Source organism: Pantherophis guttatus, chromosome 1 (assembly GCF_059756535.1).
Source record: "Pantherophis guttatus breed Tessera chromosome 1, ASM5975653v1, whole genome shotgun sequence".
Lineage (NCBI taxonomy): Eukaryota > Metazoa > Chordata > Lepidosauria > Squamata > Colubridae > Pantherophis > Pantherophis guttatus.
In genome coordinates, this window is record NC_142063.1 from 91,058,058 (window position 1) to 91,083,677 (window position 25,620).

Here is a 25,620-nt window from a genome sequence, read left to right on the forward strand (position 1 = left end):
AATCCCACATTATTATGTTATAGTGTTGTTATCTTTAGGGAAGCAAAGTTTTGTGAAATCATGTTGTTACCTGTGCATATTGAAACAAACATTCATCAAGTTGGCTGGAGAGCAACACCCTTGCGTAAGTGAATTCCCAGGAAAGCACAGCACTAAGCCCACACCTGTCATCCTTATTGTTCTCTCGGGTTACATGAAATTCTACATGCTGCAAGTCTGGATTTCCTGCATTGTGCCTCTCTCTTAACTTAATTCAAGGAATGCCAGAACTATTTATGCATTCAGAATGGGTCAGATCCATAGTTTATATTATTTTTAATTATATTCTGTCACATTGCTTTTGGTTATTAAAAAAAAACTATTAATCTCAATTAACCTTAAACATATAACAAATGAAAAATACCATCATTAGAACAGTAAAAAGTTATCGCTGCTAACAGAAATCGGATACTAGATCAACTTTTCTCTCTCTCCCCATCAACCAATTTCCAAGTAGCAGGAATATATCTGGCCTGCTGGGCTTATTCAAAATGAAGTTTCCATAGGAGATGTGTAAGGAGCAAGAAGAAAAGCCACAGCCAAGACAGCAGTCAGATAAAAGAAATCTAAGTCTGGGGCAGAAATGTAATCTGAGAAAGTGTTTCAGACATGACCTTCCCTAGATCTTCTGAAGATATAAAAAGAGGAAAGGGAGAAGTACATTCAGACTTGCAAGACTCTGTTACTATAACCTTATAATAAAAGTATTAAGTTGTGTGTTTCTGGGTTTTGTGTACCTTGGAGGACTGTCAAAAGTTATTAACAAACAACAGAGCCTTGCCCTTTATTTCTTCTGAACTAGCCTTAATCAAGGAAATAATTCAATTCAAGTTAACTTCTGCGAATGTTTGTGTATTTGGTATACTATACTTGTGTATACTTGTCATACTATTTTCTTGCCATTGTAGACTGAGCAGAAACAATGGCTGTTGTTGCTCTTTCAAGAGTATAATACTTTGGGCAAATGCATTCCATCCAGTAATTATGCTGACAATGTCAGTGTTAAAAGATTTACAAGGATTACTACTCTTTCTTAAGAAATGAGAGAGAAAAAGATAAGGAAAAGATTAATTAAAGTATGATTAAAATACTTTACTTGCTGCTCTAAAATAATGAACATTTGGATCAAATGCTGAAGAATTCTAACAGTTGGGATCTCTTACCCCCAGACACTGTACCGTTCCTATTCTACATATCAAATGAGAAATGTACTTCCTCCCCATTTTCTTTATGATGAACACACAGGACAAAAGCTTAACTGTATCAAAGTCAATATGTACATCTACTCACTACAGTATACTGATGCCAATACTTTATAATGTCAGGTGCTACTATCAATTTATCAGCCAGAATCCAGTTTAGAGTATTATTTGTTCTATGAATACAGATTACAAATTTACATAAAAGTATGCTGGGATTTTTTTTTCTTTCAGATTCTTGCTTGCTTCCTCTATATCTGGAGGTTAAAACTGATAAATATTATCTCAATATTTTCAATATGAAACCCAATTATAAATGCCAGTTAGCTGGTGATACAGCTAAACCATTTAAGTCTAACCATAACCATTAGTTATGTTGGTTTGGCACCACCTCTCTATGTCCAGAGATAAAAGTCTCACCAATTGATATTATTAAAATAGAAATGCCAAAGATTGGATGAGGTATATTATTAATGTAAAATGTGGGTTTTATAATATTGTTAGAGACTGGAGAACTTGACTAAGAAGTTAGAAATCTTATAAAAGAAAAAAAAATACAAAAGAAACTGCTTTCTTGTAATTCATCTCAGTGTTGTCTATAATCAGCTAGTTCATTATAATTTAGTCATTGGCATGAACTCCCAAAAATTTCATACAGAGATCTTTTGCAGCCCAATTTGGAAATGAGATGAATTGAATATATAGACTTACAAGTGCAAAGCAAGCATGGTACCTCTGAGATACAGTCCTTTTCATAAAGAGCACTGAGTATGTAAAATATTGTGCATCTATAATCAATGTGAAACAAGAACAAGAATGCAAAATCTATTTGCAATATTCCTCACTGGATAGTTTTCCAACAGCGTCTCTTTTTTTGCAATTGAACAGATGGTGAATTCTCCAAGTTAAAATATTTTAAAACCTAAATACATTTATCAGATTTATTTGGAAATTTTTAGCCTTTCATCCCCCAGATAAGCTTTGGAGAAAGGCTAAGCTACCAAAATTTGATTTGGAAAAGGCATGAGTCCATATTTAAATTTTTGATATACATTAAAGAATAAATAATTTTGTCCCAATTCTTCATAACAGATTGAACATTGGACTAGTTTCCTACTAGTAAGGAGAATATGAAAAGCTTTATAGTGATACATTATGGGGATGGGGAGGAACAGGCTCAAGCTCAACCCTTCCAAGACTGAGTGGCTGTGGCTCCCGGCATCCTGATATAGTCAGTTGACTCCATCACTGACTATTGGGGGAGAGTCTTTGGCCCCCACAGAAGGGGCTCGCAATCTGGGAGTCCTCCTGGATAGGCAGCTGTCCTTGGAGGAACATCTGACAGCTGTAACCAGGGGGACCTTTTGTCAGGTTCGCCTGATTCGCCAATTGCGGCCCTTTCTTGATCGGGATTCCCTGTGCACAGTCACTCATGCCCTCGTCACCTCTCGCCTTGACTACTGCAACGCTCTCTACATGGGGCTCCCCTTGAAGAGCACCCGGAGGCTCCAACTGGTCCAGAATGCAGCAGCGCGGGTAGTGATGGGAGCAGCATGGCGCTCCCATGTAACACCGCTCCTGAGCGAGCTGCACTGGCTGCCAGTGGTCTTCCGGGTGCGCTTCAAGGTGCTGGTTATCACCTTTAAAGCACTCCATGGCATCGGGTCTAGCTATCTTCGAGACCGCCTGCTGCTACCAACGACCTCCCATCGTCCCGTGCGCTCCCACAGAGAGGGCCTCCTCAGGGTGCCATCAGCCAATCAATGCAGGCTGGTGACCCCCAGGGGGAGGGCCTTCTCTGTGGGGGCACCTACCCTCTGGAATCAGTTGCCCCCAGAGATAAGGAGAATCGAAGACCTTAGCGCCTTCCGCCGTGCCCTTAAAACCCACTTTTTCCAGCAAGCCAGGCTGGCTTAAGAAGAAATTTTAAATGTTTTAATTGGTTTGTATTTTTAATTTTGGGCCAAATTTATATATATTTTAATTGTTTTTAATATTTGTATTTCATGTTTTTTAATTCTGGCTGTACACCGCCCTGAGTCCTCAGGGAGAAGGGCGGTATATAAATTTAAAATAAAATAAAATAAATAAAATAAAATTACTAAAAAAAGAAGAATCGTTTGGGGGTGATTCTGAATTCAGTAGGGATTTTAAGTGTAGAATCAAAGGGCTGGAAGGGACTTTGGAGGACTTCTAATCCAACCCCCTGCCCAAGACAGAAGAATTTATACTATGGTTGTCCAATCTCTTCTTAAAAACCTCCAGCAAAGAAATACCCACAACTCTAGGAGGCAAGCTGTTCCACTGATTGTTATCACTGCTTACAAGGGATGTCATTTCTGACTACACAGCAGCTATTGCCAACCTGACAAAGTACAACTGTCCTATTCAGCCAGTCAGCTAAACACAGCAGTAATTAAATGGGGATGGAAGGAGTATGAAAGACTGTAAGAGGACAGAACACAGACAATTTAGAAAAATCTGGAAATTAGAGCATTATATCTCCTGGATGGCTTGCATTTCCACCATCACCTTATTTTTTCATTTTTTTAAAGCCCAAACCTGTGCTATCCAAATTTGCCCATTTCTTACTTCCTAATTTCAACAGCATGATTTTAGGATGCTATAGGAGCCCCAGAAAGATGCTGGGGAGCATAAGTGGTCCCTGTGTTAAATCTATCTTAAGTCACAGTTTCCAGTTCAATTCATTTGCTTGTACACCTTCCTTCTGCACATTAAAAATGTAAGAAGAGTGCTTGCTAAGATACAAGGCTGTCTTAATTGAACTGTCACTCTTTGGGGAAAGCAAGTGTAATCTGAACAGAACAAGTGTATAGTTAAACTATGAGGGTACCAACTTAATTACTGACTTACCTGAGTTTCGTGAAGTCCTTTGGTGATAATGTTTCTTTCAGTTCAATATTGCCTATGAGCTTAAGTTGCTTTAATCTATTCAGACCTCCAGTTGGAAATGAAGTCAAAGTATTGAAGCTTAAGTCGCTAAAGGGATGGCGAGAAAAAAAAAATAAGTATGAGGAAACAAAAATACTAAATACTTGAATTTGCAAAACAAAAACAGAAGAAATAGCAAGTAATTCTACAATAAGAAGATTCTACTAAAAAGCTGCAATCTAATTTTTTTGTTTGTTTACACTGTTTGTAGCCCTCCAGAAACTTACAAAGGCATATGCTTAACAAAAGCAAAAAAACTTAGCTGAGAGATGAAGGCTAGTACAAGATGAATTGGGACCCGAACTCTTTTACTGCATTTCACTGACTTTAGATTTCCTGTTGCCATTAAAACGAATACATTTATTTTGTCTGATAAGCATCTTATCCAACAGGCAAAGCCAGATGATATTTACCAGTCTCTTTTGCTTTCCTATGCTTGCAAGGATTGTCATTTCTGACAACACAGCAGCTTTTCCCACCTTGACAAAGTATAACTGTCCCATGCTTACCCGGGAAGCTAATGACTGGGCGGTAGTCGTTAAGTGGGGATGGAAGGAGTATTGAAAGACTATCAGAGGATATGATATAGATAATTTAGAGAAATTGGGAAAATCTATTGTGTATGAGCTGATTAAAATTCGCTATTAGAAAGAACATTAAAATTCTCCATTAGAAAACTTATAACTTGTTGTCCCATATGCAGATCCACCCATATGCTGAATAGCTCTGGAAATTCTCTGGGGGAACTTATTGAAAAAGCACACTTCCTAGGCCTCAGGAGATGCCAACATTTAAGGAGAGGGACCTGGAGATGTATCTGGAATGGGCAGATAACTTCAAGGAAAAATGATTCCGTAATAACCTGGTCTGTGTCATGTACAACTGTAAAGGTGATAACCAGCACCTTGAATTGCACCTGGAAAGAAAGTGGGAGCCAATGCAGCTTGAACAGCAATGGTGTAACATGGCAAACTAAGAAGTGCTCAATTCTGCATAAGCTGCTGCATTTTGGCTGCCTTGTTGTAACTTGAAGCCTTGCGTTAAGCTTGTTGCAATAGTCCAACTGGGAAGTGACAAGATATAAGTCACTGTGAGCAAGATCTTCTAGTTCAGGAATGGGTTCCATTGGTACTTAACATGTTCCTTACCACTTCACAGAATCCAGCACTGGGGAACTTCTAAAGGGCATCTTGTTCCTGGCTGGGATGGAGATGTATAAATAGTGTATTGATGATATCACACTTTTTGACATCAGATAACTTCACCCAACCAGGAGTGTTGAGAGATCTGCGCTCTGAGGTATCCCACATGGTAAATCCCATGGGTTGGACCTCTCTTTCCACCTCCAACACCTAGTGCTACTAGTTGTGGAGAAAGGAGAAAAAACACTGGAAAACAGTGCCTTTCTCAACCATTCCCCACAGCCTTTCCAGAAGGATACCATGATCGATGGTATTGAAAGGTGCCAAAAGATCCAGATTCCCTTTGCACGAGATCAGGAAATAGGGATTTGGGAGAAAATAAGTATCAATCTAGTTTCCACAGACTTTTCATTAAAGTGCAATAAAGTATGTGATGAGGTACTCTTACACATTATTTTGATTCGTTTTAAATACAGGATGAATGGCTTTAACACATTGTGTAAAAGAGAATTTTCTGAGAAGAAGTTATAATATTTTAAGATTGGAAATGTGCACTATGCTAAACGGCCTACTTACAGGTTGGTAATAGCACCAAGCGTAGTAAATGCTTCCTTGTTAACCCGGTGGATCAAGTTTCTGCTGAGATCACTGCAATTTTAAAAAGAACTATTGTGTTAGTGATTTACACTGACACTTTCAAATGGTGATTGCTTGAAGTTCAGTGATTACATTATGTTTTAGGTCACACTAAGTTTCTAACAGATAAATAACTTGAGTTTATCGGTATTTTACAATGTCATCTTGACAATTTTCTTTATCCAATTATTTTAAAAACACTTAATTCAATAGAAAGCTTTACAGTTTGGGGATGATAAAGGTCTAAGCTCCACACAGTATTAAATTGTAATATTCTGTTTGTTCTATGTTCTCTAGGGCACCAGCTTATCTAAATCAGAATGCAATTACATCTTGAAACCTGGGACGTGAACACCTGCCTTGTTGACAGAAAAGGACACAAGACTCTACTCCATATATGAAAATGCCTTTATGGACACCAGAATGGAAACTAATGTTAAAAATGGTTTACCTTTGTATTTAAATTCTCTTTTGCATGACAAAAAAGTTAATTTAATTAGCTGCTTCCCATCACTGGGTTAAGCCATATGCTATCAGTATAATGGAACAATTTCCCTATAATATCTGCATGTTATCTCAGCCTACACTGCTTTATGGAAATTGATATTGAAGAGCTGATTACCAAGTGTGTGTGTATGTGTGTATTATTAATTTCTTAAAGCCTATCAGCGTCAGCTCTTCTGGTATAATCCTACACTAAAAGATGGGACTGTCTGTAGCCACTCAATGAAGGAATCTGTAATTCAAATGCATTAAGAATCATTTTCATTTAAATCTTTGTCAAGAACAAATGATTATTTACTAATCCCATCAGAAGTCAATATAGGTTTATGTGCATTTAAAAAACCAAATTATGGAATGCCAAGACTCATATGCTGCACAAGATATATCTTTAGGATTCAACTTTTCCAAGAAAACATTTCACAATATCAGATTTGTTTACTTATTATCAATTTGGTGAAACTTTTAAATGAGCAAAATGTGTAAGGAGGAGGTTGTATTTGGACAGATTAAATACATAGTCAGGAGAAGTGGTTTGGATTTAGACTGATTCTGAATGAGGATTTATTACTGTTCTGTCCTATTTGCAAAATTTGGTAGATCCAGGTGACAGTATCTAATCTCATTTTTTTCTATTACTATCGTCATCTTTTTTTCTTCATTCAAATGCACATACATACTTACATATTTAAAATATTAAGGCAGAAAAAGGGGAGGGTTTATGTAATAAATTTTGATTGGTATCACCCCAAGTCTGAGATAGGAAGCCAATAAATATCTTACTGATTTTTGTTTTGCTTTGGATAATCAGCTTGTCTTCCAAAACTGAATACAATTCACTTTCAAACTTCTCTTAACTTAAAGACATTTGTAAAGAGAAAGTATACTTACAGAGTATGCAAAGATGTTAGTCCCTGGAATGTATCTTCTTTGATTTCCTCAATTTGATTATGCTGCAAATATCTGAAATGCAGTAATTAGTTATGTAGGAATATTTTCATCAAGAAAAGCTATACATCTGATGGTTCATTATATTCTGATGAAATAGAATCCCATTTAACACGTCACTTAACACTAATTATTGCTTATAAAATAGTGTGAAAAACCAAAAGAATGTCTTTGAGAGAGGAAGAAGAAATAAAATCCCTTTATCTGATACTTTTATAACATAACTGAAAATAAATGGAAATGATTCTGAGTCATGACCTGCAGTGCTTTTGGCAAATTTCTGTTTCTGTCTGAAAACAACTTGGCATACATTTGCATCCAGTATAAGCTTGTAGCACTGTCTAAAAACAAAGACTGGAGCACTGAGAGGTTAATACTTCACCTCCTAAGAGAATATGAACAATCATTCAGATCACAGAAAGAATGTGCTATATCAGGAACTGACAGAGGAAGTAACTCTCCAAAGAGAAAAGACTCAAACAAAGGAGAACATGAAGCGAATAATGACAACCAGAAGTAAGAAATATATAAAATATCCTGTACTTCTACAACTCAGGAACATCTTTGAGACATTGCTGAAACTAAAGAAAGAGGCTAAAAATGAAAATTAAATTTAACAGAGACAGGAAGGAAACAGAAATTAACTTCGCAGTACTGTATGCTTCCAACACTAATTACAACAGATCATCTTCCACAAGAAGAATACAGGTTTAAGCACAACCACTTGCTGTGAATTATAAACTAATTAAACTTTTTTTATTTGTTTATTTTAAAAGCTCTGGGCAGCTAACAATCAGAAATATCACTTAGTCTCCCTCCACCCTAATAATAAAGAAATACCCTTCAAAAATAAACCATCCTCAAAATAAATCAAATATACAATCAGAATTACACAAAAGTGAACAAAGAAAACAATTTGACTGAATAATGTGATCATGTTTGTATTGATAAATCTTCTCCCAGAATACATAAATTCTCAAGATTTAAATTAACAATTATAGTGCACCTTTTCCCCTCACTTGTTACAATAACCCAGAGGTCTTCAAACTTGGCAGCTTTAAGACTTGTGGACTTCAACTCCAACTATGCTGGCTGGAGAATTCTGGGAGTTGAAGTCCACAAGTCTTAAAGCTGCCAAGTTTGAAGACCTCTGCAATAACCAGATCTCAATTGCTCTTCTGAATCCCAGAAGGGAAGGAACAAACTAAATCTCTCTGGGGAAGCAATTCCAGAGTTTGGGAGCGTTTATCCAAAAATGCTACTTCAGATGGACTGTCATATAGAAATGACTTGGACAGCGTTGATACTATTCAACCTGACTGGACATGCAGATACAGTAAAAGACTGGTTCTGAGAACTACAGGCCCTGAATCACAAATCAGAAGCCAACCAACAACCAGCGCAACACCTAAAGCAGAATGTTCTTCTGAGTATATAAGGATATACCTTATATCCTTATATACTACATAAATGCATGGGCCACACTTTGTACTAGCTAAACCTTCTGAATGCTTTCCAAGGGCAGCCCCCCTTGTAATCCAAGTGGGAGATGCCTCTGAGCAGGGTTATCTGGCCCAGAATTAGTCAAAATAATCAGGTCAAAAAAGATTTCTTGAGCAGGGTGTATACATCAGCTTATTCCAGATATAATGGAAATATCCCCTCACTCAAAGAAGTAGAGATTGCTGCTTGTATCCATTCTCCTGCCATTTCACAAGAGGCCTTAATCAACCACGGGAGATGGTAGAACTGCACTGGATTTCCTTATGACTCAGACTGATTTCAGATCCCCATTGGTACTGTCCAGTTAGAAGTCTGATGTTCTTTGAATCTGAAAAGTTCTATTGATCAAATGCTATGACAATCATTCATAATTGCTCTTCAGATCTTCTTGGCAATCATCTTTCCTTAAAAGGAATCAAGTTGACTTAGAAAGGGCCACTGGGTAGCATTCAGCAGACACAATGAAAACTGCTACCTTTTTGCCATTCAAATTTCCACTTATAGGCTCAAACATGTGCTGTTACTGCTGTCTGAATAGAGTCAAACTTGGCAGTTCCTCTTCCTGCCCTAGGCAACCTCTGTAATGTCTATGCAGATTCTCAGTCATCTAGGTCGTGGTGGTCCCAAAGATGTTTTTTCAAGCTGCAACTGGATTTCCTTGGGAGGTTTTTTTTTTGGAGATGTTTCATTTCTCATCCAAGAAGCTTTTTCAGCTCTTACTGGATGGTGGGGAATGGAAGGATTTATATCTTTGCAGACAGCTGACCATTTGCATTCTTTTAGAGAGTCATTGAGGCCACAACAGAGGGGGAGGGATATGACACCATCTATCTCCAGTCTACAACACAATCCTTTCACCTGTTCCAAGAAGGCTCCACATCCATTTGCATTATTCAGGTGACCCTGAGGACACAGATAAACCTCCAAATCCCCTCTAATGCTTCTTCCCAAACTCCTCAGTGTACTGAAGAGCTGGACTGGATCTGTGAGGGAGCAGTTGCTTTGGTGCAGTCTGGTCAAGCAGTATATTTGCTATCTTATTCTCAGCCAAACAAATATTAAGACACTGGACAGTCACTTGTCTGAAATGGTATAGGTTCTCCTGCTTGAGTACAGGGTTTGACTAGAAGACCCCCAAGGTCCCTTCCAGCTCTAGTCTGATTGATTGAAATATGGAAACCAAACAAAACAGAAATCACTAACAAATTAGATCCTGTGTGTTCTTTACTTACATTTCTTCTAGGGAACTGCAACCTTTAAAATGTGGAAGTTCTTTTATATTGTTGTAAGACAAATCCCTTAAAAGATATGAAAAGAAAAAAAAGCAATCTTAATTTATACAAAATTGTTCGGTTTTACTTGAGCTTTGTCAGCAAATCATCCTCTTATAATATTGCTGTAACAATTTTTCCTAGTTTTTTTCTTAAGAAACTGACATTATTTCCATTTAACCTAATTCAGAAGAACAGAACAGAAATGGAGTACTTAAATTCAGCAGTTCATAAAATTAGTGCAGTAGAGAAGTATTTATAACAGTGTATTCTCTGTGGGAATATATTAAATAATAAATTGATGTACTACATTAAAGATGGCAGGATTAGCTATTTTCTTAAAAGCTCTCTTTATTTAGCAATTGCAAGCCTCACAATTTTAATCAAATTTGGAAATAAACCACAATAATTTATTAGAAGTTACCATCTAGTAATTAACTAGATATTTGCTGTTTCCTAACATACCTAATGTCATTTGGACAGGACTTGCTATAAACTACAATTTATAAGCTAACCCTGTAATATTGAACTGAATAAAAATGTGTAACACACCTGGCTTTTAATTAAGATTTGCTTGTTTTTTAAGTAGTCAACTAACTTGTAAGCTGCCTAGAATTGACTTTGGCAAGCTGAGTAGCATAATTTTAATAAATAAATAAATAAACTATACACACATTTGTTTTGATCTGTTTTTTTGTACTCCAAAAAACCAAACTACTACCAAACTTACCAATATCAAATTGATTTTCTGACACTATGATCCCTACTTGTAAAAATAGATTAGAATCAGAAGTTATGTACTTACAAAGTCCGAAGTATCTTTTGCTCTTGGCATAGACCAGTGGGAATATTACTTATTTTGGCTCCTGTAAAAGTTCTGTTGAATAAAATACCAATATCTGTAAGAATACTGGAAACAGAATTTTTAAAAGTAGCAGCTTTTCTAGAATGCTATAAATCATGTGAACCTAGCTTAACCAAATATCCTTGAAGTACTGATGTATCCACTTAATCTACTTCATAATAATATGCTTCTTATTTAGAACAATAGTTTTAAAAATGGTCCCGTTAACACAAACAGTAAGCTAACATTTCTGGTTTACTGATAGCAAAGAACAGGGTTGGTACACATATTCCTTCATGGATTTTCCAGTTACTTTTGCTTGGAGGTATTAAATGTATGCATCTCATCATTATCTTAAAGATAGATAACAACCCCTCTTTAAAATATCCTAAATCAATGATTTGGATATAATGCTAAGCTACCAATGATTATCAAGTTCCAGCTGCTGTTACTTTTCCTTTCATGAGAAACAATTGGGAAGCGTACACTAGCAACTCTGTTAGCATACTTAGAAATTCTGTACTACCATTTTTCTGCCAATACAATCAAGCACCAAAACTGCTTTACCATAAATCTCCAATATTAAATGATATATTAAACTTGCTTGTCTTTATTTTATCTCTATTCACTATTCACTGAATCCAAATACAGTGTGTGTTTTAAAAGTATTTTGTGTATGAGAAAAAAGGCACCATAAATATGTCTTTGCCTTCCAAATTTTTTGGTCTATGATTTTAATAAATCAATTATATATAGCTGCCCATCACACTGAAGGTGACTGGACAGTGCATAATAAACAGGTAAAATCACATATAAAAGCCGCATAGGTATAAAAATTACAAAAATCACAGTGACAGTAAATACTATAAAAACAGAAATACAAACCCTAGGTAAAAAGGGGAATAAAATTAGCTAGCTCATCAATGGAGTCATCTAAGCAGTGGAGCCATCTAAGTATGTCTCCAATTCCCTGGAAGCTCCAGGCCTGATAATATAATCAAATCTTGAGGGGCTTCTGGGATATCAAAAGGGATGGAGCTAAACTAATTTTGATGGGCAGAATGTTCTATAAAGTGGGCACGATGGCAGAAAAGGCATGTCTCACAAGACCCATAAAATGTAGGCCCATAGCTGATGGATTGCTTTTACTAGTTATTTCATTTTTGAAGTCTGACAGTAAAATACTTACAGACTCTCCAGATTGATCGTTCCTGTCAAATTAGGAAACCATTGCACCATGTTGGCTCCACGAATGACTCTGAAGAAAAACAGAAAAACAGAAATACATCACAGCTACACTGTTCAACAGAAAAATCAACCCTACGGGAACAGAAGGTTTTGTTAACATTTTTTACTAGTGTTTTGTACTGAGGTGGCTTTCTCTTTCTCACTAACATTTACTAATTTAAGCCATGGGGGGAAGGTTTTATATATATATGTATCCATATGAAAAAAAATGAACTTTCTTTGTACTGAACTATAATGAACTATGATGAAAATATGAAATATTTATGTTTGCCAGAATTTGGATTTCTGAGAATGCACTAATATCCTGCAGATGATACAGTAGTCAGTTTTGAAACCAGCTCTATTGCGAAACTGAATGTATGATGTAACTGTTAAACCATTCATTTTATTGTTAAGTACATTTTACTCTAAGTTTTATGAGACTGTCACTAAAATTAAAAATACACATTTATCTGCTATTCATACATTTATGGGATGGAGAACAACTTATAAAAGAAACATAGTGATTATTAAAACAATCACATTTTATTTTAGAAGTTCAAGTAACAGATCGAAATAGTTCTGGAATAGTTCTGAAGATGCATTTAACTTGAGCAGTAATATAAAACACACACTCAAAATTAAACAAATTTCAATATAAGTAAGAATTACAAGCATTTGCTTGTATTAAACCTCGCAATCTTCTGTTTCTGTAGGGTGTAACCACTAAGATGAGCTTTAGCAAACATACCAAAATATATATAACCCATCAACTTTTGTGCAATTTTGCCAGATTAAACACCTCCACCCAGCAAGAATAGAAGAGAAAAACAATAAAAAATATTTCTCCCTACTTTTGTAATAATTAACAATGGTCAGTAATACCATCACTGAAAAATTAATACATCATTACAAGGATTCAATGAAAACTGCATAGTTCAAATATATGTTTAGGCAGCCTGCTTCATGAAGACTTACTCTGAAAGTAACTAGTACCTGAAAGCTTTATGATATATATTGAATACGGAAATATTTTTTTTTGATTAAATCTTAATAGTAATCAATAACTACTTGGAATTTTGTAGCATTTTGGAAGACTGCTTTGGTACTTGAAGTATTTTCTAAAATGTCTCAACTATAATTAAACAAAATTATTTTGACATACATCTATTCATAGTACAATTAAGTAAAACGCACAATATAAATAAAATATTCCAGGTGGAACTACATATAGTATGTTGATCCGCACCTCCAACGTTTCTCTGCTGAGTTGGAAAGCTGGCAAAGGGGTTCTATTTAGGTCTGCCTGTATGTGAGCAAACTCCTTGATATGAATAAAAACTGAAAAAATATGGTTCATATTATGTGAATTTCTACTGAAGCTCACTTGAGCATAAAAGTTTCCTATTCAGTATTAGAAAGTGTAAAGTGGGTTAGCAGATACAATGCTGCCACACCTTGTGTTAACATCTTAACAAGGCTTAGATCTTCATAAAACTGGCAAGAAAACTTTTCATCAGCCATTATTTCTTAAGTATAGAAATACTGTTGTGGATCTTCTGCAATAATGTTTATTTTTTCATTGGTCATTTTATTGCTGCTCAATAAAATGGCTATTCTTCACCATTTCTTTCCTGCAAAATTTTATAACTGCAACTCCATTGTCAATAAACTATCCATTATCAGCTTGCATAACAGATTTTATTGATCTGCATTTATCATAATTATGAAGTTGAATGTTTTCATTTCTTTGCAATATTGCAATATTAACCAAAGGTTTTAAAAGGTTTCTTTCTTCTTTTAAAGTGTTTTCCTTTGTTTACTACACAAGCTAATACAACTGGACACTGTAACAATCTGTAATACACTTATTATTCCAGGTTCATTTATTTCAAAAAGTAACCACCTATATTTATGCAAACAAATCTTAAACGAAGATTCCAAGAAGTAATTCCACTGAATATATGTATTTAGGATTAGAAGACTAATTAGCACAAGTGCATTTTAAATTAACTGCAAGAGTACTTACAAAGAATGCAAATCTGATAAATTTTGAAAGGCTGAGTTCCCAACAAAGGATAAAGGATTATCATACAGATGTCTGAAGGAGAAAAAAAAAAGGCAAGCTTTATCATTCATGCATTTATTTTTTAATCCATTAAACCCCAAAATTTATTTTTTAAATTAAAAACTTACATTGTTCTTAAAAGCGGATTTCCTATAAATGCATTATCAGGGATCATGGAAATATAATTGCTGTGAAATCCCCTAAAAACAAATTGAAATTGTTGGATTAATAGTTTACTATTTGGGGATCATATATAAAATCTTAGTAATTTTTTCAAACGTGTAAAAGGAAACAAAGTAAAAATAAATTTTCTGTAAGAAGGAACAGCTTCTTCTCAACAATTTCAAAAGTTCTTCATATGCAAGTTGTGTGTACTGGAAGATAATCTTTCTATATGTTATTTCAATAATTTCACCAGGAAATGCAATGTGTATCTTCCATGCAAAAATGGACAACAGATATTATAGTCTGGCAACTCAAGCTGAATTTATCCAGAATTATCTTTAACCAAACCTCTCAGCAAACAGAATGAAACCAATTGGAAACCAGACTAGAGCCATTAGAAACCAACAGTGTAAAAATAATCTGAATTTTAGAGGCATACTGGAAGAAAGAGCTGGAAAAAGATATAGAGATAGATGAAGATAACAAACTATTGTAAAAATTTATATATTTCAAAACTAAAGAGGCAATTTTGAAGCTATAAGGAAATAAAACCTCTTTGAAAATGAAAGTTATTATAACAGTCATGTTAATTCATTAAAAAATAACCTATATTGCACTCAACTAAACAATACTAAATATGACAGACCCAAAAGCTGGATCACTTATTATTTTAAGTTGATCCTGTAACTAAACAATACCAAATACGACAGACTCAAAAGCCAGATCACTTATTATTTTAAATTGATCCTTCCCATTTGAACTTAATTTATTTTAGTTTATCAAGAGGAAAAACATAACCTTCCTAAAACTAAACATTTTTTGTTGGAAAAAAATAAGGATATGTAGTAATACTCACAGTTCTTTAATGCTTGGAAGTGATTTAATTGCTTCTGGAAATTCCACCATGCTGTTATAATTTAAATCCCTTGAAAGAACATAAATAATGGCATTATGTGGTATATTATGGGGAAAAAATTAACAATTAAAATTTTAAAATAATTAATAATTAATTTATTTGTTTAAATCCTCTTGGCTTGCTGTGAGCCTCCTACTATGCCATAAATGAATAAACACACATACACTTGACACACATTTGTTTCAAATACTTTATCCTCCCTTAGGATAGTGTTAATTTTTCACTTATTCTGGGTGTCCAACCTACATCATTAATTTTAATAGATTTTAGAATCTGGATACAGAATCACTAGAATTACCTCCTTCCAATCTGTTCTTGATTATTGCAGTGTTTGCCTTACCCTCTTGCTGATATTCAACTATCAAATTATATGTTCTTCTTGGTAGGAGCAAAGATCTTCTTGCTTCAGAGTAATATCAGCTCCCATTCTCAACCTTCCCCCATTCAGAAATCTGGGGTTATTATTAGGAATGTTATTTCCTTTCACCTTACAACAATGTGACTGACTGTAATGATTCCTTTAAGATATTAAGATAGTTAAGATAGTCTATAATTTATCTCTCTGATCTTTTTCAGTAATGCCAATTAATTATAGGTTGATATCAGCTTACTGGACCTTTCTAATATATATTTATTTTTTGTAACTTCTACTCATGCTTGGGTCTCAGTCGCTAGATCAAATGTGTTGCATAAAAACAGCATATATGATATCTCAACTATTCCATAGTCCCATGCTCATACCCCCTAAAAGCAACAATTCTTTCCTTTTTCTCTTTTGAAATATCATCCCTTCTTTATCTTTTTTTGTTTTGTCCATCTTTTTTGTAATGTAGCTGGAAAACTAGGGGGGAAAAAACAAAGCTAAAACCAGCCCAGTTACCAAAACTGAAGAGATACCGTACTTTGAAGGAACTGTGAAATTTCCCCATTACTGCAACAAAATAACTTGTGAAAGAAAATCAAACCAAGTTGTGACCAGTTCTGTTTCACAACAAAGCATTAAGTATATTTGTAAATGTATGTAAATCTAGCTAATCACAGCATAATTGTGTTTAATTATAAACCTGATCATTTCTAATCCAAATAGTTTAAAATTCCTAATGTCAATATTTCAAGTCTTTTGTAATGTGTTTTGTTCTGTTACAGAACCTCAAAATCAGGATACTCACAAAGTTTCTAGGTTGTTTAATCCATAAAAACAGTGTTGTCCCAATGTTTTTATTTTATTGTTATGGAGATGCCTGAAAAAGAAAAGGAGATGTAGAATCCATTATCTCATGAATTATTTCTTGCAATAGTTTCCCAAAATTAAGATTTATAGCAAAAAATGCAACACACTTGAAAGATCAACCTGAGTAGTGAACTATTAACATATAAAATTCCTTTGGTTGTCAAGCAAGGTAATAGAAAAACAAATAAATTATATATTTTTAAATCTACTCTGCATTTTTTTGTTTTTAAGAATAAAGTTTCTAGGTGTGAAAAAGCAATCCTCCGATTCTGACAAAATCTATGGAGGAATCCAGAAATGATTTTTAAAATGGATTTTCACGGAAACTAACTTGATAATATGATTCTCCTAAAATCACAAGTATGACAGGAAAGATTATGTAAATCTTGCCTTCCAGAAGTATCTTGGAATGGATTTTTCCTTTGTAAAAATGTAATGAAGTTCTAAATCCATTTGTCTCTTAAATTAGGTATTTATTAAATTAAATTCATTACATTTTTATACCACCCTTCTCCTGCTGGACTCAGTATTCACTGAGATGACAGAATGCAAATACTTACAGGACCACAAGGCTTGACAGATTTCTGAATCCAAAATCAGGGATGTGGGTTATTTTATTGAGAGCCAAAGTTAAAGCTTGCAGTGAGGGAAGATTGCTGAGTGGAATAACAGGAACTTCAGTCAAACTATTATCATCCAGCCACAAGTGACGTAGTTGAACTAGACCCTCAAAACTGTCTTCTGGGACAACTGTAATATGGTTAGCATCTAAACGTCTGAAGAAAAAGAATAGGAGCATTAAACAAAGGATATATAACATGAAAAGCAAACTATTTTAAAAAATGTAAATGATTAGAAAGAAGTAAATATTTGAAACTAGGGGAATGCAGCCCAGAAACTCAGACACTGATCATGCAATCCAATATAGTCTAGACGAGAGGGAAGGCACTAAGCTATACACACCGTACAGTATAATTTATCTATCAGAAGAACACAAATCTTACAATTTACAAAAACAAATAATTGTTCAATTACTCATGGATTCAGTGAATTTTCCTTTTAAGCACTACAAGGACACCTTCATTAATAATTGATGTCCTACGCAAGCAAAAACTGACCTGACCTAATATAACTCTTCTCTCAGCTACCAGGGATTCCTGGAAGTTTATTATTGTAATCACGGTTAAAATATCCTTAAAGAGCTGGATTGGCTACTTATGAACAATTCGTCCTAATTCAAGATGACAACATTGATCTATAAGATCTAAACAGCTTAACAGTCAAGCTCTGCAGTATCTGTCAGCCCCCTGAATTGCTGATAAGGCCTGCTTGTGCCTCCATCTTAGGAAGTCATCCACAGTGTGACAATTCTTGTTTTCCCGGAATTCTCCACGATGGCAACCCAATTACAGAACTCCTTCAGAAAGTAATGCTATCAAATTTGAGATAATTTAAATCAGTTTTTTTTACTCTTAGCATCTACAAATAATACCCCAGAACCAAAATGTTTCTATGCTACGTTTATCCATTTTCCAACAAACCTAAATATTTGCGAATGTTCTAGGCCACAGGTCTGCAACCTTAAAACACTCAAAGAGCCATTTGGCTCCGTTTCCCACAGAAAAGAAAACACCGGGAGCCACAAAACCCTTCCCGTGCCTGACTATTCCTTAGGTGGCCACAAAACTAGCATATGTAGTTGAATTAAACATTCTGTTTTCTTCTGAAACTTTTCTTTTCTTGGATTTATCCATGGTTCGCCTACTGGGGGTTGAAAAGCTGAATAAATCACGTGCCGGCAGGTGTCACTTATTGGCAGTTGGGACGCATATTTTTGAGTGACAGGGAGCCGCAGCAGAGGGGTGAAAGAGCCACGTGCGGCTCCAGAGCCACAGGTTGCTGACCCCTTGTTCTAGGCACTCTGATACTTTTGCTAATAAGAACCTCAGCTTATCAAGTGCCTGCTCAAACACATTTTCATGTGTTTCATTTCATGAATTTTAAATATTATATTTCTGCAAATTAATTTGCAGAAATATAAAAGCAGAATTGTATGCTGTACTATTATATAACAGTACTTATGCTTTTTACTATACTTCTGAAAATGGCCTATATTCTGTTGATGAACTGTGGTTACAAAAATCTTAAGAAAAGATAATTATTATAAAGTTAAACTACAATTTATGTAAGAGCTTTCTCTTACTATCTAAGTTCCAGCTTTCTTTGAAACATTTGGTCATAAGCAACCTATTTAAATTCTAGTCAATAAAATTGTGGCTACTGGGCAAAAATATCAATTTTATTTTTTATCATCCTAGCAGATCTCCCTCAAGCATAAGCAGATCTCTCTAAAGTATATAAAAGACAGACAGAAAAAGCAAAGGATCAATTATTTCTTATATAAATGTAGGATGCAAATGACTGAGTGATATGCAGGAACTTATCAAACTGATAATTTATTCCCAAGAGCATAAGACAGAGGTGATGAGCGATGAACATGATAGAAGGCTATAACAACATCCTTTGATAAAGTGCTTTTCTGGCAAGGTGAAGAAAGCAATGCCAACCAAGTAAGTATATTTCTCTAAAGGATGACCAATTACTTCTGGTCAAGAGATTTAGATGGAACTTATAACCAAAACATAACTTTTGTTTTAATAAAATTCAAGCACTAAATACTAATGAAAACTAAATCAGCCACAAGAATAAAGCAGTATGAATCAAGAACCTCTAAGAAGATTATGCTTTCATTATCACTTTACATGTTATATCTCTGTACAATTATAGGCTCTATCCCTTAATAGTACAAAAATGATATAATGGAATATAGTGAAGAGCAAAGAAAAAGATCAGAATTTTAATTATACAGGGCATAAGCATAATAGCTTCCCCTGTTCTGCTCATGATAAGAAAAAAAACATTTAATATTTCATTGCTTTTCAGTCATTATACACCTTGTCCAGGAAACCCAATTGGATTATTCTCTTCTTGGTTGTGACATAGTTACCCCAAATAAACCTAATCTTGGGCCTGAAAGTTGATAGACCTTTCAGATAACAAATCTTTGATCTAAAAAGCAGATTTGCATTATTTTTCATTTTTAACAAAAAAATTAGTACTTGGAAAATGTGTATCTCAATAAATCAGAAGATATCAAACCATCCACTGAAGGCCGGGAATTAAACTATTCCAAACTAAAAAAAGTCAAAAGCTTCTGAGGAGGAAGAATATATTTTGTCATCAATTAAAAATCCCCCTAAAGCACCCTTCCCATGTAGAAGAGAAAGTTGCCAGACAACCAACCAAGTCACATTTAATTTGGAAGATTCTGGAATGAGATGGTAGATTAAATATTTGTTTAGTGAAAAAGTATGTTGGCAAAAAACAGAATTTCCAGTATTTTACATATTGTTATCTACTTTGAGACCACACACCTCAACAATTTTCAAAGCATTTTTTTTTTTTTGAATAAAACCTTCCTCAAAAGGTCAAATTCTGTTAATTACATAATATAGTCACAAGAAATTATGCTATGCTCTTCATAAGTTAATCACATAGCTTTTGTATTTGACAACCTCCACAACATTTCCTAGAACATTTCTCTAAGGCATACTGCCAAATGGAAGATCTTCTGAACATTACTCATACAAAATTCAAGGCAGATTTCTGCACTGCATTATATATAATATTATCCATCATAGATCTTCTGTAGCTTCACCTAATATAGAAGAAGCTAGCCCAGTCAAGATGCTCTCAATCTCCTTATTGTATTTGCTTTTGTCTTTCTCTACCTCATACCAGGCTGGTAAGCACAATTCCAATAATTAACCAGGCTGCCTCTGGAGCACAATATTGTCAAAACAGCACCAATTTAAAATGTGGAAATGGAAGACAACTATGAACTCTAACCCTTTGCAAATATAATACCTCTCAATGAATCTTGAAAATAAATATAAGTGTCCCACTCTTATTGTGAATCTATGCACCATTAACACATTTATTCATTTATTAAACTTATTTCTATGCCACCATAATAAAAAAAAAATATTCCCAGTGGCTTAGTTTGTTTAGAACAAACTAAAATTAAACTAAACTAAACTAAGAAAAATGAAAATGTCAATATTCACATGAGGCAGCATTTTGAAACAGTTTTTATTACTTAAATTTATGTGCCTCTATATGACTATCTTCAAGAACTATTGAAAGACTAACCAAGATCAACCCCTCCCACCCCCACACTTGATAAATTCCTTTAAATATTTCTATTTATTTTATACATCATTAAATCACTTATAATTACTTGAATATAGTAGGGTATGCCTCCTGTAATAAAATGAATGAATCAATTAATTTAAAAAGAATCTATAATAAAGTCTCTGGAGCTTCCATAATTGAGCTGGGTATACCGTTAGGCTTTTCTATTACATTTATTTGAGCTTTAATTTAAAAAGTGTTGCATTTGCAACAATTAAGAGTGCTATCTGAACAATCCTGTGAATTTTGGTTTCCAAAATACAAAATAGTTCATGAAATATAAAATATGAACCAGTGGTGGGTTTCCCACAGTTCGGACCGGTTCACAAGAACCAGTAGTAAAACCGGAGGCAGGCTCTACCCACCGACCATCATAAGTGATCTGCGCATTTTTCCCAATGATTTTATATTCAATTGTCATCAACAACACATTTCCTTATTCAAAACATATGCTCCCGATGCGAACCGGTAGTAAAGGTAAGTAGAACCTACCCCTGATATGAACCTAACTAATGTGTTCAGGCAATACTACTTACAAGGATTGTAATCCACTGAGTCCTCTGATGGCCTCTTTAGGAATAGTTTTCAATTGATTGTTCTGCAAAGTACTGGAAAGAAAAAGAGAGAAAGAGCTATAAACTGATGCCCATTATTTAGCACAATTTCTTCCTGCTCTATGTTTTATATATGCCTCCTCCCTCATTTTGGAATTCTGAATTAAATGTAGTTGTGTATTATAACATGATGCTCTATAGTAATATACTATAATAATAGCATACAGTATGTTATAACTATCATGTAATATAACTGAGGGACATGGTGGCTCAGTGGCTAAGACGTTGACCTTGTCGATCGAAAGGTCGGCAGTTCAGCGGTTCGAATCCCTAGTGCTGCGTAACAGGGTGAGCTCCCATTACTTGTCCCAGCTTCTGCCAACCTAGCAGTTTGAAAGCACGTAAAAAATGCAAGTAGAAAAATAGGGGCCATCTTTGGTGGGAAGGTAACAGCGTTCCATGCACTTTTGGCCTTTAGTCATGCTGGTCACATGACCACAGAGATGTCTTCGGACAGCGCTGGCTCTTCGGCTTTGAAAAGGAGATGAGCACTGCCCTCTAGAGTTGGGAATGACTAGCATATGTGTGCGAAGGGAACCTTTACCTTTAATATAACTGAGTAATATAACTGTGTCTCTTAAGAAAACCTTACTCTCCTTGTTATATCTGTTTTTCTTTTAATGTTATAAAAAAGAAAACAAAAACAAAAATCAAAGAAAACACTTTTAAGGAGAGAGGCAATCCTTCAGGGACTAGTTGTTGTTTCTTTATCCCAAAACATTTTCTCTAGTATCATAATGTGGAACAAGGGGGGCATTTGTTCACTTGGATAAAATACTGGCTAATTTATAGATACATTTCGCATGAAAATCCTGCAAGAAACATTTCTGTAAATGGATAGCACCTATAAGATTAGTTGACTTTCAGCTCTCCATCAGACAATTTGAGGTAGCATGACAGAAGAAATAACCCCTGGTAGCTTGCCTCAGCTATTTTGTCTAAGCGGGAAACCATGGTATTCTGTGCAAAAACCCTCAAAGAAAAAAGAAGTACAAATACATATTTTTCTTTTTCTCAGCAACTAAACGGTTGATGTTACATCTGAATTATGAGAAAAATAAAATCTTTTTTCTCATTATTGGCTCTATACTGTATTAGAAACTAGAGCAAAAACATATTGTTCTGCTCATTCTATCAGTGAACATGCTGACTGGACAAGAAAGAAGAATTATACTATGAAGCACTGATATTTGATTACTTACAGAACTTTGAGTTCCTTCAACCCAGACAAGGCCTTTGGATGAATAAAAGCAAGGTCATTGCCAGCTAGCCGTCTGGAAAAGATTGCAATAAAAATACATACATAGTATTTCTATTTGTCTGATAGATAAATTATAAGTGCAAGTATAGAAATAAACTTTTACACACATTCCAGAAACTCTCTCCCAATGATTTTATATTCAATTGTCATCAACAACACATTTCCTTATTGGAAGCAAAACAGTGAATATGCATTCTGCAAAATAGTCTTCTCCTATTTAAGCTTAGTTTTATATTTACTATTTACAGTACTTTATTATAATCAAAATTCTTACACACACACACACACACACACACACACACACACGAATGAATGGACAAGACCAATGGCCTTCATAGTCTAATATTCTTTTTTTTTTTTTTTACTGGTTGTGAGATACTCAGAAATTAGATACAGTATGAGATTTCTAAGGGAATTATATTCAATGTCTGTACTGATGCTAAGGATCCCAGGCATTATAAACAGGATTTTTAAAGACAGTAAAATTTGTGTAGTATAAGGCTAAGTCCCTTTTAAAGCCATCTGAGTTAGTAACCACCACTACATTTTGCAGCAGTGAATTTTATATACTTTAACCGTGTGTTGTGCATAGATGATGTTCACCTTTTTGCCTGCTGGGAAACTCTTGCCATTTGATTTAACAGGATGTCTGGATTCTAGAATTACAAGGGGAAAAACTTAACTCTTGTTTCTTCTACAAGGCATTATTTTATAACTGTCTATCACCCACCTATACTTTTCCCTCAAAGGCAGGATCTAATAAATAAATGTATTTATTTTATCAATAATATGGAATAGTTTAAACCATTTAATCCATAGTTTGTCAGTTTTGTTTTTCAAATGAATTGTACAGGTTGTATGTTATATTCAAAGTGGAAAAAATTCTGACGTGATTTATCTTGGTCTGATTTTTTTACATCTCAAAAAACTGGCATTTTAGAAGACATGTTTGTAGACTTTCTATATCCACTGCACTGTAGATGATCTGCTATAGGAACACAGTTATTTTAACAAATGGTTAGCAATTACTTTTTTATTGTAAAGTGTGTACATGCACGTATGTGCGTGTCTGCATTATAGAACACTTTAAACTGAGATAAAGTTAAAATATTTTCCTGCTAGTTGATTACTCTAATCTTTCTCATAATAATTCCATCCTGCTTTGATTAACTTTCAGTTCTTTAGCTTTTAGTTTCAGTTCTTTATGCTTCTTTCAAGCAATTTCATAGCTAAAGCTACATGACGCTAAACCTCAATCTGAAGATGTTTCCCCTGTCCCATCTACCAATTTAATGTTAAATAGTATGAGAGACAAGATGAAATCCTGTTAAAGCTCCACACCACAGTTCAAAGGCAGAGGGAAGAACAAAATCATCATTCATTACTATTACTAAGGGAAATACAAGCACACCACAAAAACATGAATGATGTAATTTTGATTTCAGACAAGGAGCCCCTGCTAATTTACACCCTCTGTTTTGCTCAACCCTCCCCCTGCCATCCTTTTCTGTTCCAGTGAGCATGATGTTTCCTTTCTATAACATGGATGTAATGACCCTTCTCTATAGTTATATAAGCATCTGGGAGTTGTGCAGCTGTACAAATAACTTGCTTGAAGTTCAAGGAAAGGTTGCATAACATTTTATTCAGCTGATATTTATTGTAAAAAATTCATTATATTTTTTCCCCACAAAGAATGTAAATCATGCAAAAATAGACAACAAGGTGATAAACTAATCTTCTTTTTTAAAAAGGCAGGGGCAGTTTAGGTATTATAAAATTGAAACTTATTTAAGTTGTTTACAGGTTACTTTGAAACAAGCTCCCAATCGATATCTTGAAACAAATAATTCAGTCTAATGGTTGTTCCAAATTATGGGCAATTTCCATCTTCCAGGGTGTAAATTAAAAGCAATTTAATCGGCCACATGTACCTGCTTAAGTGTATCACTGTGAATAGGTGAACACACAGCTAAGACAATTTATTTTAAAAAATGAGTTTAAAGATACAGAGGTTGCCATGTTTTAGAGCATATTAAAATGAAGTGTATATATTTATTTTTCTAACATACTTTGCATCCAGTTAATAAGAAAGAATAGATCATATACTGTCCTGATGGACTGTGTCAATCATATTAATTCAATGACAGGATCATCTTTAGTGAATTATGTTCTAGTGTGATATGAAAACCATATTTACTGAGGATATCATGTCTTCTTTAATAAAATGATATTCCTCTTGCAGAAATATCTCTTCTCACAGACTAATGTTACTTGCTTTGAGAGATAGAGCAAAGCAGAAATGTGTGACTACTTGATCAAAAATAATTACAATCTGCTTTTATTTCTATCTCTGATCAACACATTTGGAGATAGTAGAATCAGCAACTATATCATAAAAAGCCCCAAGAACCTGTAAGCACAGTGACTATAGATGGTAAAAGATGGTATTAAAAACTGGGGGAGAAATGCTATAAAACTAAAAAGTGAGTCGCAATATGGTTACATAAAATTTAATTAAAATTCAAGAGATATTACATGGTGCCACCTACAAAAGTAAAATAAAACCCCAGTTAAAAATTAAGCTGCAGGCACAAGCCCAAGTAACTGGAGATTACTGACAGCAGTACAATTATAGGAGTTCTAGAATTTAGATTTGCTTAGCCTATCCAGATGTGGGTTTTTGAAAAGGGAGAAGTTTGGAAAAGTACAATCCAATACTCTGTACCAAGAATCTGAAAGTGTTGGTTCCAAAGTAGACATAAAGCATTGCTTTGAAAGTGCTACAACAGATTTTGGAATGCTCACTTGGCTGCTTTTGCTTTACTTTCCCCAAATGTCTGCGTACA

General features: G+C 34.6%; 1 protein-coding gene across 2 annotated transcripts in view; it reads right to left on the reverse strand.

The window, feature by feature from the left end:
• LGR4 (leucine rich repeat containing G protein-coupled receptor 4) overlaps positions 1-25,620 on the reverse strand; it is an 81,593-nt gene that overhangs the window by 9,762 nt on the left and 46,211 nt on the right. Inside the window, exons 3-15 of one of the 2 annotated variants that reach the window (XM_034417221.3) lie at positions 22,713-22,784; positions 21,433-21,504; positions 17,203-17,418; positions 16,581-16,652; positions 15,352-15,420; positions 14,459-14,530; positions 14,292-14,363; positions 12,225-12,293; positions 10,997-11,068; positions 10,153-10,218; positions 7,361-7,432; positions 5,909-5,980; positions 4,113-4,238 (exon numbers count right to left, since the gene is read on the reverse strand). In XM_034417221.3, the coding sequence (XP_034273112.2) occupies positions 4,113-4,238; positions 5,909-5,980; positions 7,361-7,432; positions 10,153-10,218; positions 10,997-11,068; positions 12,225-12,293; positions 14,292-14,363; positions 14,459-14,530; positions 15,352-15,420; positions 16,581-16,652; positions 17,203-17,418; positions 21,433-21,504; positions 22,713-22,784 (1,122 nt within the window). The remainder of the gene's footprint in view (positions 1-4,112; positions 4,239-5,908; positions 5,981-7,360; positions 7,433-10,152; positions 10,219-10,996; positions 11,069-12,224; positions 12,294-14,291; positions 14,364-14,458; positions 14,531-15,351; positions 15,421-16,580; positions 16,653-17,202; positions 17,419-21,432; positions 21,505-22,712; positions 22,785-25,620) is intronic. The other variant, XM_060687640.2, reaches the window with a different exon arrangement.